Below are 14200 nucleotides of genomic sequence, written 5' to 3'. Positions count from 1 at the left end.
TCTAATGCACTCTGTGCAAATTTAGGTAGGTCGTGTTTTTCTAAAAATGTATTCATCTTCTAAGTTTTCAAATTTGTTGGAGTAGAACTAACTTTTCATAGTATTCTGTTATTATCCTTTTGATTTCCTTTGGTTCTGTTGTGACATTGCCCATGTGGTTTCTAATGTGAGTTATTTGTGTCTTTTCCCTCTTTCCTTTTGTTAGGTTTGCCAATGGTCTGTTAATTTTGTTAATCCTTTCAAAGAACCAGCTTCTTGTCATGTTGATTCTTTCTACAGTTTTTCTGTCTTCTATCTCGTTTATTTCTGCTTCTATTATTTCTTTTCTTTTCGTGAGTGTGGGTTCCCTCTGTTGGTCTGTTTCTAATTGTTGGAGATGCTGTGTTAATGTGTTAATATTCTTCTTTTGGGATGTGTGCATTTGTTGTAATAAGTTGTCCTCTCAGCACTGCTTTCACCATGTTCCAAAGATTTTGGTATGCTGTGTTTTAGTTCTCATTTGTTACTAGGAACTTTGTGAATTCACATTTTATTTCTTCTTTTACTCCGTTGCTTTTCAGCAGGATGTTATTCAGTTTCCATGTATTTGACTTTATTTCCTTGATCTTCCTATTGTTGATTTCTAATTTGATAGCACTGTGGTCTGAGAACTAGCTTTGTAGTATTTGGATATTTGTAAATTTATGGAGATTTGTTTTGTGAACCACTCCCCTTGATTAACCCACAAAACTATCAGCAGTATTTTGGCACAGAATCTATTGTTCTGACTCTGATTAAGGACTATTTTTAAGGATCCTTTCATGACAAATATGTTCCATCTCGAATTAGATGTCTAGGATTTTACAGAGTAGCCAGGTAGGCTGATACTAAGTCTGAACTTTTCTGAGTGCCTTCAGCCAATAAATGAATCTCTCTCTCTCTTATCCTTGTATTATTTCTATGAACCCCAAGGAAAATCACCTTTCTCAGGTCATTTAACAATGACTGATCTGGTTTCACTTTGACAACTCCAGAAAGAGTTGCTTGGGAGTCCCAAGGGTATCCACTGTGCTTGCTAGGCACACTCACTGACTTTTGGGGGAAGTTTGTTCCAGAGCATTCATTGTTTGTCATCTTCTAAACAGAACCATTGGCCTACACTAGGCAGCTGCCTCTCTGAGAACTTCAGTGCCTCTGTGGTCAGTGTCCCTGCACCGTCTTCTAGGGGACGTGGAATCCCACATCAGTCACCTCTTGGGGCCTTCTTTTAAAGGCAGCTACTCCTGTTTGGCCCAGATAATACATTGCTGTTGTTCCTGTTCTTGTTAAGTGCCATCAAGTTCTGACTCAATGTGACCCTGTATAGGGTTTCTCAGGAGCAGCTGGTGTATTCGAATCACCGACCTTGTGGTTAACAGTCCAGTGCTTATACAACAGCACCAAACCAGGACTCCAGGTAATACATTAAGCATTATCAACTTGCACTCTAAGCAACCTTTTAAAAAAATGCCTTTTTATTTAATGGAAGCTTTTGGCTGTAAAAATACAGATATTACATTTGCCACTTCCGCATTTTTCACATGCACAACTAATAAAAAACTTAATCAATTATGTTGTGCAACCATCACTAATATCTGATGCCAAATTCTCCATCCCCATAAACAAAAGTTTGCTTCTTCCTAAAAAATGATTCCCCCACTTTCTCATTCCCCCACCCTTGTTGACCACTATTAAACTGATTTTTATAGATTCACCTATTCTAGGTATTTCATTTTAGTATGCTCCATTTTTTTTAAAGTCAGCTTTGCTAGCTAGGGTGACAGAACCAACAGGAAATATCGACAGATTAGATACACTGTTGTGGTGGTGGTAAAGTGCCGACAAGCTGATTCTGATTTATAGAGATCCTACATTGGGTTTCCAAGGAGCAGTTGATGGGTTTGAACTGCCAACATTGCAGTTAGCAGGCCATTGCTTATCCTTCAGTGTCAAACCAGGACTCTGTAGATGTGTGCATTTATCTATTATATTGTTGTTGTTAAGTGCCGTGGAGTCGGTTCCGACTCATAGCGACCCTGCACAGGGTTTCCGAGGCTGTAAATCTTTACGGGAGTAGAACGCCTCATCTTTCTCCCGCGGAACCGCTGGTAGTTTCGATCTGTTGACCTTGCGGTTCACAGCCTGATTCGTAACCACTACGCTACTTTTAATTAAATACATATGTATGTTTATTTACCATCCATTCATTCATATATTTATCACCTATCTATAGATAGAATTAATTTTAAGGAATTGATTTACTAATTCCTTAAATTAGCAGGGTTGTAGGGACTAGCAAGTCCCAAATTCTTACATCAAGCAGAGCCTTGGAAAGTTTGGCAGTCTTGTGTCTGAAATCCGTAGGCCAGGAGACAGGCTGGCAATTCCAGAAGAATGTCTGTTTGTAGTCTTAAAGTAGAATCTTTCTTTCCTGGAGAAAAAAACAAAAGCAAAATCCACTGCCACCCTACCAGGAACAGAGAGCTCTTCCTCAGAGCTGCTGGTGGATTTCAACTACTGACCTTTCAGTTAGCAGTCCAGAGCTTATTTTACAGTGTCACATCAGGATCTCAAGGGTCCTTATAGTAGTTGAAAAAATCAAAGTGGCAAGAAGCCACTATCACTGAGTCAATTCTGATTCACACCAACACTGTAGAGGGTTTCTGAGGTTGTACATCTTTACCAGAGCAGATAGTTTTCACTCTTGTTGCCATCAGCTGGTTTGATAAGGCCCACTTACATTATAAGGAGCTCTGTAGTGTAGTGGTTACAAACCGGGCTGTGAACTGCAAGGTCAGCAATTTGAAACTACCAGCTGCTCCATGAGAGAAAGATGAGGCTTTCTGCTTGTGTAAAGATTTACAGCCTCGGAAACCCTGTACAGGGTCGCTATGAGTCTGAACCCACTCCACGGCATATAACCACCACCACCAACCACCTACATCATGGAGGGTGATCAGCTTTATTTAAAGTCAATGGATTTAAAATGCTAATCACATGCAAATCACATGCAAATAGATTCACATTAATACATAAAGTTAACCATTACAACTAGTCAGTCACCTTGCCATTGCTTAGACAGAAATGGAGTAAGAATATAAGACAGGAACATCTAATAAGGTTTACATAAATGGAAGCACCCAGAGGACAGCTGAGATGCTCCACTGGGAACTGGGAACATGCTGGAGAGGCAAGATCCTGTCAGGAGCTGCAGAGCAGCACAGCTTCCGTCACAAATTGAGTAAGACAATCCCAGGCTACAAACACCAGCAATTTATCACATCCACACACATAAGGAATTAAAGTACAAGAATCCTGAACAATGTGGAGAAGGACTCAGGGCACTCCCTAAAGCTGAGAAGGGGAAGGGCTGCTAACGTTCAGCATGTTCCAGAATATTCCTCACATCCCAAATCATGTGCCCGCTGTGGTTGTTGTTGTTGTTAAGTGCCGTCGAGTCGGTTCCGACCCATAGCGACCCTGTACAGGGTTTCCGAGGGTGTAAATCCTTACGGGAGTAGAAAGCCTCATCTTTCTCCCGCGGAGCGGCTGGTAGTTTCGAACTGCTGACCTTAAGGTTCGCAGCCCGATTCGTAACCACTACGCTACCAGGTAGGTAGTGAGTGATAATGTTAGCTGCCTTCGGGTTGGTCAGTGTGTAACAGGATCACACTGTTGTGATTCATATGGTTTCCACTGACTGATCTTATGGAAGTCAATTGTCAGGCCTTTTTTCCTAGTGAAACTGGCTCAGCATCATCACATAAACCATTACTAACAGATGGGGAGTAACTGCCCATGACATGCATTGGCTGGAAACAGAATCTGAGAGTCAGGAATACAACCACTGAGCCACCCCTGCCCTTGAAGTAAGTGATTCCACCCAAACACAAATCTTAATGGGAACAGACAGCCCTTCCTCAGAGCTGCTGGTGGGTTTGAACAACTGACCTTTCAGTTAACAGTCCGGCGTTTATCCTACAGTGCCACACCAAGACACTAGGGCTCCTTATGTTGTTTTTTTTTTATGTGCTGTGGAGTCAGTTCCAATTCATAGCGACCCTGTACAGGGTTTCCGAGACTGTAAATCTTTATGGGAGCAGAACACCTCATCTTTCTCCCGCGGAACAGCTGGTAGTTTCGAACTGTTGACTGTGAGATTAGCAGCCTGATTCGTAGCCACTATGCTACCAGAGCTCCTTAGCACTACTTATTGTTGTTGTTAAGTGCCGTTGAGTCGAATCCGACCCATAATGACCCTGTATAGGGTTTCTAAGGAGCAGCCGGTGAACTTGAACCGCTGACCTTATGTTGTTGTTGTTGTTAAGTGCCGTCAAGTCGGTTCTGACCCATAGCGACCCTGTACAGGGTTTCTGAGGGTGTAAATCTTTACGGGAGTAGAAAGCCTCATCTTTCTCCCGTGGAGCGGCTGGTAGTTTCGAACCATTGACCTTAAGGTTCACAGCCCGATTTGTAACCACTACGCTACCAGAGCTCCTGTTGATTCCGACCCATAATGACCCTGTAGAGGGTTTCTAAGGAGCAGCCGGTGAACTTGAACCACTGACCTTATAGTAGGTGATAAAAAGGAAAAAAAGCCAAAAACCACAGCCATCGAGCTATCTAGTAGATTCAGGCTCATAGCAACCCTATATAGGGTTTCTGGGAAGCAACTGGTAAACCTGAAATGCCAGCATTGCGGTTCTAACTAACCTTGCAGTCCAGCACGTTAACCCACTGTGCCACACCAGGACTTGTAGTAGGCATTACATTTCTAGTTTCTTTATGGGGTTCATTCAGCTAGACTATTTGTCTACCCTAATAATGTGAGTCCTGGTGTGGCACTGTGGGTTAATGCGTCAGACTGCAAAGTCATTTGAACTGCAAAGTCAGTGGTTCAAGCTCACCAGCTGCTCCTTGGAAACCCTATACAGGGTCACTATGGGTCAGAATCGACTCTACTGCACTTAACAACAGTAAGCTGAAGTTGTTCTTGCTAAGTACCGCTCAGTCAGTTCCAACTCAAAGCAATACTCTATAGGGTTTCTGAAGAGCAGCTGGTGAGTGTGAGCTATCAACTTTGTGGTTCAAACCAACCTTACAGTCCAGTCCTACAGTGCCACACCAAGACTATATAAGAGGGGCAGAAAAATATTCTAGCTAAATGAAGTCCTTAAGGAAACTAGAAATGCAATGGTTTCAGGTGCTCACTGAAAACTTCTTCAGCTTGTCACCCAGGAATAACAGTTCATTTCATTTCCTGAGTAGAGTCACACATCCCTGAAAGAGGGTGGCGATGCAGATTAAACAGTTATCAGATACTGGCCATCCCAACAAGAACCATTCTTTCATTGGACAGCAGTTTAGTCATAAGGAGTTTCAGTTAAGGCTGGTTCACAATTACCTTCTTAACCAACCCTCCTTGCTATTTGCTTAGAGACACTGACTGGCCATTCAGTTGAGCAGGAAGCGGGCTGTGAGTGTTTAGCATTACAGCTGTGATGATGAAATTGTGAAGAAGATCCTCTCAGTCAAAAAGTGCACCCAGAGATAAGGCTTATTTCCACGGAATCCCGCGACTCAACTGCTGTTTCTGATCACACGGCAACCTCTCCTCTCAGTAAGTGGGGATCAAACGCTTGAGTCACCACATAGTAAACAATCATTCTTTTTTTCTGTACCATTTGCTCTAACAAGAACCTCTGCTCCACCTCCTAAAAATTTCTTTCTCTTTTTTTTCCCCCACTCCTTGGAGAGGAAGGATAGGAAAAGCAAGAAATAATGATTTATACTATCTTTCAAAACAATGAAAAAGGGGAAATAAAACCTCTTATGATTCAATTATTAGTAGGGATGGGACTAAAATAATGGTGCTATTAAACATGTACCAGACAGGAGTCCTCAATTCTGGTGATAGCATTTCAATTCTTGTATTTTGGTTAAGTAGTAACTTGAGATGTACAAATTTGTGACGTGGTGAGTCACATTAAAATGGCATCTAGAGTTTTTGTTAATACTCATCTGAGACATGGGAGTCCTGGTGTAGTGCTGTAGGGTAAGCATTGGACTACTAACTGAAAGGTTGGCGGTTCAAACCAACCAGTCGTTACTAGGAAATGCTATACCCTGTTACTATGAGTTGAAACAAACTGGACGGCACTGCACAACATCATCATCTGAAATGTATTTCTAACAGCACCATATGTTTTACAGTATTAAAATGAGATCATATATTCTGCCAAGATTTCTTGGAAAATATTTAAGTTAGCAGATAGTACATAGACTGTAATAAAACCAGTTTGGCTAAGATGTCTAAGAGTTCATTTAAAAAGTTATAAATTAAGAAGTGACCAAATAGGATTTGGCTACACTGAATTTAAGTGAAGACATTTCTGTTTTTTGCTTCTCCTGAGGGTTCTGAGATTTACAAGATTGTTTTGATTTTATGTTGTTGTTAAGCATCATCAAGTGGGTACAGTAGAAAACAGAAAAAGTTGCTGAAACATCTATCTTTGTTTTGCATTCACAGATTTAATTATTTACCCAAAGTGAAGTAAAAATATATTTCCAGTGTAGATAGAAGAAATGAAATGGAACAGCAAGAAAAACAAAATGGAAGGACAAAGAAAATAAATGAAGAAGACAGAAAGCAAGAAAAGAAAGTGAGATTAGAGAAAAGAAAGGAATGGCAAAAGAGAAGTAAATTAGAATATTTTAATACCTCTTACCTCCAGGCCGCAGCCTAAAATCCGTATGTTACTATACCCGAAAGGTCGGGGGTTTAAACTCATCAAACGCTCCTTGGAAACGCTATGCGGGGTCATTAGGGGTCACAACTGACTCGGTGGCAGTTAACAACAACAGCAACATACTACTATAGCTGTACAGCGTTATCTAGTTGACACCTGCTTTAATAAATTATACAGAACTTTTCATTATCTTTTATGATTTCTATTTCATGTGAAAAAATCATGCCCTCTTTCATAGTTATTGGAACAAAAAATTAATTAATGTAGTTACTTGTTAAAAGCTCACATTTCAAAACATGATAAAATTTTGGAAATCAAACTACCTCATTTGTTTACATTACTGGAAATGGTGTTTGGGGAACTTTTAAGGCAAGATTTCAAATGTAGCGTATCTTCCCACAAACGGACCTGGCTTGACTTACATGCTTACCAGTTTGCTGTGCTCCTGACCTAACGTGTCCTTTCACTAGGTTTTACCGAACGTAACTGGCTTTACCACGGATTATGAACTGATTCATGTTGGTTCTATGCAGGGCATGTATACTGAGTGTGATACTGTGCTAGGTGTTTGGGCTACAGATGAGCCGGATGTGTTGCTTACCCTGTACTACTGAATTCAAGTCAGACATACGAAGATCCTCTGGACACAGGTAAGTCTTGAATACAGGATGACAAATCATGCCATGTGTAATTAGCAAGGAGACCTTTAAAGATTGAAGTATTTGTAGAAAACCCACCCCCCACCCCGCCCCATCCATTTTACAAACATTTGGAGCAGCAGCACCATCTTTAGCTAGTTGATGGCGTCTGTGGCAATATTTGGAACTCAAATTCAGATAAGTAAAACAAAATTCAGTCAAAGTAAAAAAAAAAAAAAAAAAAAAAACAGTGCATTATGCTGTTGTTGTTAAGGTCTATCAAATCGGTTCATATTCATAGCGAAGTTATGATATTTTTATGCATAATTTACCTAGTTAACCATGAAACTTGCATTGTGCACCTTTGTTTATTTGTTTCCCATCTCCTAAGAGATAATTTTTATTGTTGTTGGTTGCACTGTAAGGAAGAAAAGAGGAAGCAAAAAATAAGTTCTTTACTTTTAAGAGCACTGGAAAGTAGACAGTCTAACAGAGCATGAATCCTCCCAGTTGCTAGTCAATGTCTGTCCATAGAGGGTTGAATCTGGAATTAGGTGTCACTACAGTTGACTCAAAAAGGTTCTGAAAACTGGGTTGCAAATACAATTTTGTACATAATTCGAATTCCCCAGCCCCGTCCCCCAAAATAAGTTTAAAGGAAAAAGAGGGGAAAATATTGATATTAACAAGCCCAAACTTCAGTAGAATTTGACCCATTCTCAGGAACACTGGGGAAATCCAATGCAATGGTCATAAGTTTACACACCTAATTTTCTAAAGATATCTGAAATACAAGAGAATGTGTCTTATTTTTTTCCAGATTTCAAAGAATTTAACACCTACTTACTAGAAGCTACAAGGGTACTCAAGGAATTTTCCATTGACTTGATCAAGCAAGTATTTCATGATCTCTTCTGCAGGTCACGTGTGTATTCTTGGCAGGCTTAGGTAAGAAACATGTGTTTACTTCACCCTGCTTAAATGCAGTTCTATTTTCTCAGTGTGATGATTTTCTTATGGCTATGAATTGTAGTTGTGGGAAGGAGAGGTACTAAAACACATCATTTTGATCAACTTTTTGCTAGTGAAATAGCTCTTTCTTGTACTATGAAATACTATCCTGTAGACATCTATAGATTAGGTATTCATTTTGGATGAATGGGATGGCTCCGAGATCTTTTGGTTGTTTTTCTAGCTGAGAGGATTGCTGTAGTAGGGATCAGAAGTATTATGGGGCCATGGGTCAAGATTGGGAGTGTATTCAGGACACAGAGCAGAGATTATATACATTCATAGAAAGCGCAGGTCAAATGCTGAAGTCTCAGTACTATACAAACCAGTACAGAGTTCATCTGGAATTCATCCCTCCCCCACAAAAAAAGATTTATTTTTGTAATATTGAGGTATATGCCATTACTTTAAAACTCTAGCTTGAGTCTCTTGTGTTGTCTAAATGACAATTTACTTCTTTCTAAGATCGCCTTTTTTAAAGTGGAAAATATCGCAGTGAGAAGAGAAAAAAGTTTAAAGCTGGTTCACGTAAAAATGTGAAAAATCAAAAACTTTTGAATGCGTACATTTAAAAAGATTTCTGTTTTCAGCAACTGGTGGTGGTGGTTATATGCCACGGAGTTGGTTCTGACTTAGCAACCCTGCATATGGTTTCTTACCCTGTAAAGCTTTACGGTAGTTTTGAACTGCTGACTGTGAGGTTAGCAGCCTGACTCGTAACCACTATGCTAGCACAGCTCCTTATTTTCTATGTGGCATATTCTGGGGAAGAATACTCAGTTAAATAAAATATTCACTTATCCTGCCACTGAGACATTCAATAATGCTATCATGTACTTCACCAATGTAACTGCAAGCATAAAATATGGTTATAACAGATTATTTTCTTCACTAATCAGTAAAAATCACAAGGGACGATCAATTTTGAATATTTTTTTCTGACTGAGAAGTTTTCCGATTAATGAAAACCAATGCAAAGTGAAAGCATATTCAGTATTCAGAAAATACTGACACTTCAAAGACACCACCTTCATAATTTAAATTAAGACATCATTTTGTTGTTGCTTATGGGTTTTTTATGCTTCGTATTCAGGTTTAGCAAATTGCTAATATTGTACCTTTAACTTAATAACAATTTCCCTTATTGAAAAAAATTTTTTAATTAGGGTACCTACTTTTGCTGTCATTATTGTTATTCTATAAATTAATTTTCTGTATTGTGTAGAATCATCATAGAGAAACAAACAGGTTTTTTTTTTTAATAAAAACTGTGGAAACTAATAATATTTAATTTATTTTAAAAAAGAATTGATTCATGTACTGTTTCCTTCCTCAATGTTGTGGCGTTTTATTAATTTCATAATTGTAACTAATAACAAACCAAGAGTATTTCATGCTAACTCCTAAAGCTATCCAATTTTAGCCAGGATCTATCTCCTGTTGTTCTATCAGAATTAAATTTGGAAAATTCCCAATCATTTTAATAATATTTATACACTGAAAATGACATTGTTTTGGTTAGTATCACGCAGTTGACAGATTTTACTGTCAGAAGACCTGAGATTGGATCCAAATTCTTTTCTTTACCCGTTGTTCAAAGACAATGGGTAAAGAAAAGTTGTCTTTGGACAATTACTTGACCCCTCCAACTCCTCTTCATTATAAATTAGATAATAACCCTCAGATAATAGTTGGATCATGTGACCCTTACTGAATGATGAAGAGGAACACGTGGGACAGTAGGAAGAACTGCTTTGTAAAACTGAGAACAGCACACAAATATTGGAAGCCAGTCATGTTACTTGTTCTTTGAAGTTAAGTTCATAAGAAACATGACTTTTGAAATTTACTGCAGAAAACTCTCGAGATTTCTAAACTACAATTCCCGGCAAGAGATTTTAAACTCTTCTCTTAGACATTTAAAACAAGCAAGATGCCAAGTCTTTACTTACTCTAACGATGAGTGTGGTTTATCAGTATTTTCACAGTGAAACACTGAGTTATTTTACATTTCTTCACTAAATTCATTTTCATTCCTCAAATCTTTCAGATTGGGAATTTTATTTTCTCCTGGTCGATACTCATATTTTTTAACGTGTTTGGTTTCCTGTTCCCATTTGAGTTCATCAAAACATCCAGTCTCCCCAAACTCAGTGTTGTTCACTGCCTTCAAGTTAGCCCATGAATTATGTAGACCCCATGTACAATGGGATTGTGCAGTTGTGACTATAGGGTTATCATAGGCCAATTTTTCAGAAGCAGATCATGAACTGCCAGTAACCAAGCCTAGGTATCTCTGATGGGAGGCAAGGATTCTACCACGGAATTATACTATCCTTTCAACTCACAGTACCACAGGTTTATTCTAGCTTTGTAATTCAGAGTTTCTCTTTCCCACATTAGACATTGTTTAAGGTTTAAGTTTCTTGTTGGGTTGGCTCATATTTAAATACTTGTTAATGATGTTAATTTTCAGTTTTGTTAACTGTACCTAATCCCCCAAACTAGAACCTAAACATATTGCCCTCGCGTCAATTCCAATTCATAGCAATCCTGTAGTGCATAATAAATATTTCATGAATTCTTGTTGTCATTAAGTGCCACTGAGCTGGTTCCGACTCATAGCAACCCTATATAGGGTTTTGTAGGAGCGACTAGTGAGTGAGCTTGAACCACCAACCTTGCGGTTCAAACTGACTTTGTAGTCCAGCGTCATTAGCCCGCAGCGCTACACCAGGACGGCTCTGAAGGGGCTCCAGGTCTGTAATCTCATATGGAAGTGGACTGCCATACCTTTCTGCTACGGGACAGCTGATGGGGTTGAACTACCAACCTTTTAGTTAGCAGTCAAGCGCTTAATTACTGTGCCATCAGAGTTCCTTCTCACTGTGTCTGTAATACTACTCAGAGGTATGTTCTGGTCTCTGGAGGACTGTGCTCAGATCTCCCGAGGACTGTGCTCAGATCTCCCGAGGACTAGCAGTCCTCTACTATTTACTTTGGAAGGAAGAGCTGGCAATCTGCATACATGAAGATTACAGTTCGGAAAAGCCTATGGAGAAGTTCTACTCTGTTACATGGGTTTGCTAGGAGTTGAAAATTATCTTGACAGAACCCAGCAAGAAAAATTTTACTGTCCTCTCTCTGTATGTAGCTATCATGATTTGCTGACATTTCAGTTTGCACCTCAGACCATGGCTCTGCTTTGCAAGGGCAAAGTCCATGACCTGCTCAGATTTGCTTTCTAGTACATAATAGGTATTTTGTGAATGTCTGTTAAATGGCCAACATTAGAAAGTAGCTGTCATCAGATGATGTGGTTTTTTTCTCTCTCATTTCTGTAGGGTCTCATCATCATGCTGGCTGCAATCCTGATTCTTTTTGGGGCCACAGCGATATTGCAAGCAGACTTAATTCCTGATACAAAATGTAAGGGGCTTTGAATCAAGTCAAGGATGTTCCTATTTTAAACAGAACAAACATAAATAGGAGAGTTTTCTTTTCCTCTAAGTAAACCCTCAAATAAATTAAAAATCCCTTTATAAAGAGATGGCAAAATATTCTTATCAGAATTCGAACTGTAAAAATGCGGTATTTTCAGAAAGTAAATTTGCCTGAACAGTGAGTATTACACTGCAGTGAGAATCATCTTATAAGTGGGGGTGTATCGGCACTAGGGAATGAGCCAAGCTAATGACCACATTTGGAAGGTCTTTCCATGCAAGGCCATGGTTAGAAGATCTTAGGACGGAAGAATAAGACACTCTCACAATATTTTGCTTCAAAACATGTTGACCTATTAAGCTTTGTGTGATAACAGAGTTTAAGAAGGGCAGTCACATGGTTCCTATCCAGTGCTGTTTAATAGAACTTCGAATGATAACAGGAATGTTCTGTATCTACACTGTCTTCTTCGAGAGCCACTAGCCATATGTGACTGCTTAGTACTTGAAATATGGCGAGTGTGATTAAGGTAATGAATATTTGATTTTAAGCTGAATTCATTGAAATGTAAAGAGCTGTATGTGGTTGGTGGTGCCTTATTGGACAGTAAAGCATGGGCGGAGCCCTTGACGTCATTCTTTGGCGAAGGGGATGCAGAGGCTGGGAAGGTTACTGAAGGCGAGGGGGAACCATGCCAACTTAGTAAGAGAACAGAGAGAGTTCCATGATTGTGTGTGCAATATTGCTCTAGTTTTATACAGCAACGAAAACGATGTATTAATATGCGCCTAGGGAAAAAAGAAAGGAAGGGAACATATCGCACGGTAATGCCATTTTGAGTAGGTCCCTGCGTAGCACAATCTTCTATTCCCATGCCATTAAAAAAACATGACTCAAAAACAGTAATTTATCGTAGCTGATTAATGAATAATGGCTTTCACTCTGAAACTTGGAAAACTACTGTCATAATGATTAATGATATAGAAATATATTCATATTTCCTAAGGGAATATTTATAGATACATATATGGGGAGCGTGGTGTCGCCATACGATAAACACTGGAATGCAAACCACAAAGTCTGCCTTTCAAGTCTGCCGGCCACTCCATGGAAGAAAGATGAGGATTTCTTTAAATCCCGCAAAGATTTAAAGCCTCCAAAACAGGGTCGCTATGAGTCAGAACTCACTTGACGGCACTTGATAGCAATATACGTATACACACACACACATATGGCGCTGTGGGTGTGGCACTGGTGGATTCAAACTGCTGATCTTGCAGTTAGAAACCAAATGCCTAACCCGCTATGCCACTAGAATACGTTCTCTCTCTCTCTCTCTACACACACACACACACACACACACACACACACACACGAGCTCTGGTATCGTAGTGGTTACGAATTGGACTGCGAACCTCAGAGTCAGCAGTTCGATACTACCAGCTGTTCTATGAGACAAAGATGAGGCTTTCTGCTCCCATAAAGATTTACAGCCTCTGAAACCCTGTGTAAAGTCGCTATGAGTCGGAACTGACACCACGGCACATAACAACAACAACATACACATACATATACACAGTTGTTGTTAAGTGCTATTGAGTCAGTTTCCAACTCATAGCAACCCTGTTCAAGGTTTCCAAGGAGCAACTCGTATAATTGAACCACAAACATTGCAGTTCTAAATGACCTCTGACCTTGAGGTCCAGTGCTTATCCTACAGCTCCTCGGAAACTCTATATAGGGTGGCTATGGGTTGGGATCGACTTGACGACACTCAACAACAACAATATGTATATGTGTGTGTGTGTGTAAATATATACATATAAATAAGTAAAGTTAAGGAGCTCTGGTAGCGTAGAGGTTATGTGTTGGGCTGCTAATCTCACGATCAGCAGTTCAAAACTACCAGCTGTTCTGTGGGAAAAAGATGAGGCTTTCTGCTCCAGTAAAGATTGACAGCCTCAGAAACCCTGTACAGGGTCGCTCTGAGTCAGAACCGACTCCACAGCACATAACAACAACAACAACAACATATATATTGTTGTTGCTAAGTGCTGCTGAGTCAGTCTTGGCTCTCAGTGAACCTGTATAGTGTTGTCCAAGGAGCACCTTGTTGGTTTGAACCATCGACCTGTGGCTGACATTCCAGTGCTTACCCTATAGCACTTCAGTAGGATTCAACCCTGTCTCTCCATATATATATATACATACACACACACACACACACACACACATATATATATACACATACATATATATACACACATACATATATATACACACATACATATATATACACATACATATATATACACACATACATATATATACACATACATA

General features: G+C 39.6%; 1 protein-coding gene across 1 annotated transcript in view; it reads left to right on the top strand.

The window, feature by feature from the left end:
• Window positions 1-3174: 3174 nt before the first annotated feature.
• IL5RA (interleukin 5 receptor, alpha) overlaps window positions 3175-14200 on the top strand; it is a 60891-nt gene continuing 49865 nt past the window's right edge. Inside the window, exons 1-3 of the mRNA XM_006868679.1 lie at window positions 3175-3259; window positions 8226-8302; window positions 11761-11845. Coding sequence (XP_006868741.1) covers window positions 3175-3259; window positions 8226-8302; window positions 11761-11845 — 247 coding nt within the window. The remainder of the gene's footprint in view (window positions 3260-8225; window positions 8303-11760; window positions 11846-14200) is intronic.

Source organism: Chrysochloris asiatica, unplaced genomic scaffold, assembly GCF_000296735.1.
Source record: "Chrysochloris asiatica unplaced genomic scaffold, ChrAsi1.0 scaffold00121, whole genome shotgun sequence".
In the NCBI taxonomy this organism is placed as follows: domain Eukaryota; kingdom Metazoa; phylum Chordata; class Mammalia; order Afrosoricida; family Chrysochloridae; genus Chrysochloris; species Chrysochloris asiatica.
Note: the sequence above shows the minus strand (reverse complement) of the source record. Positions and strands in the feature narration are given on the sequence as shown.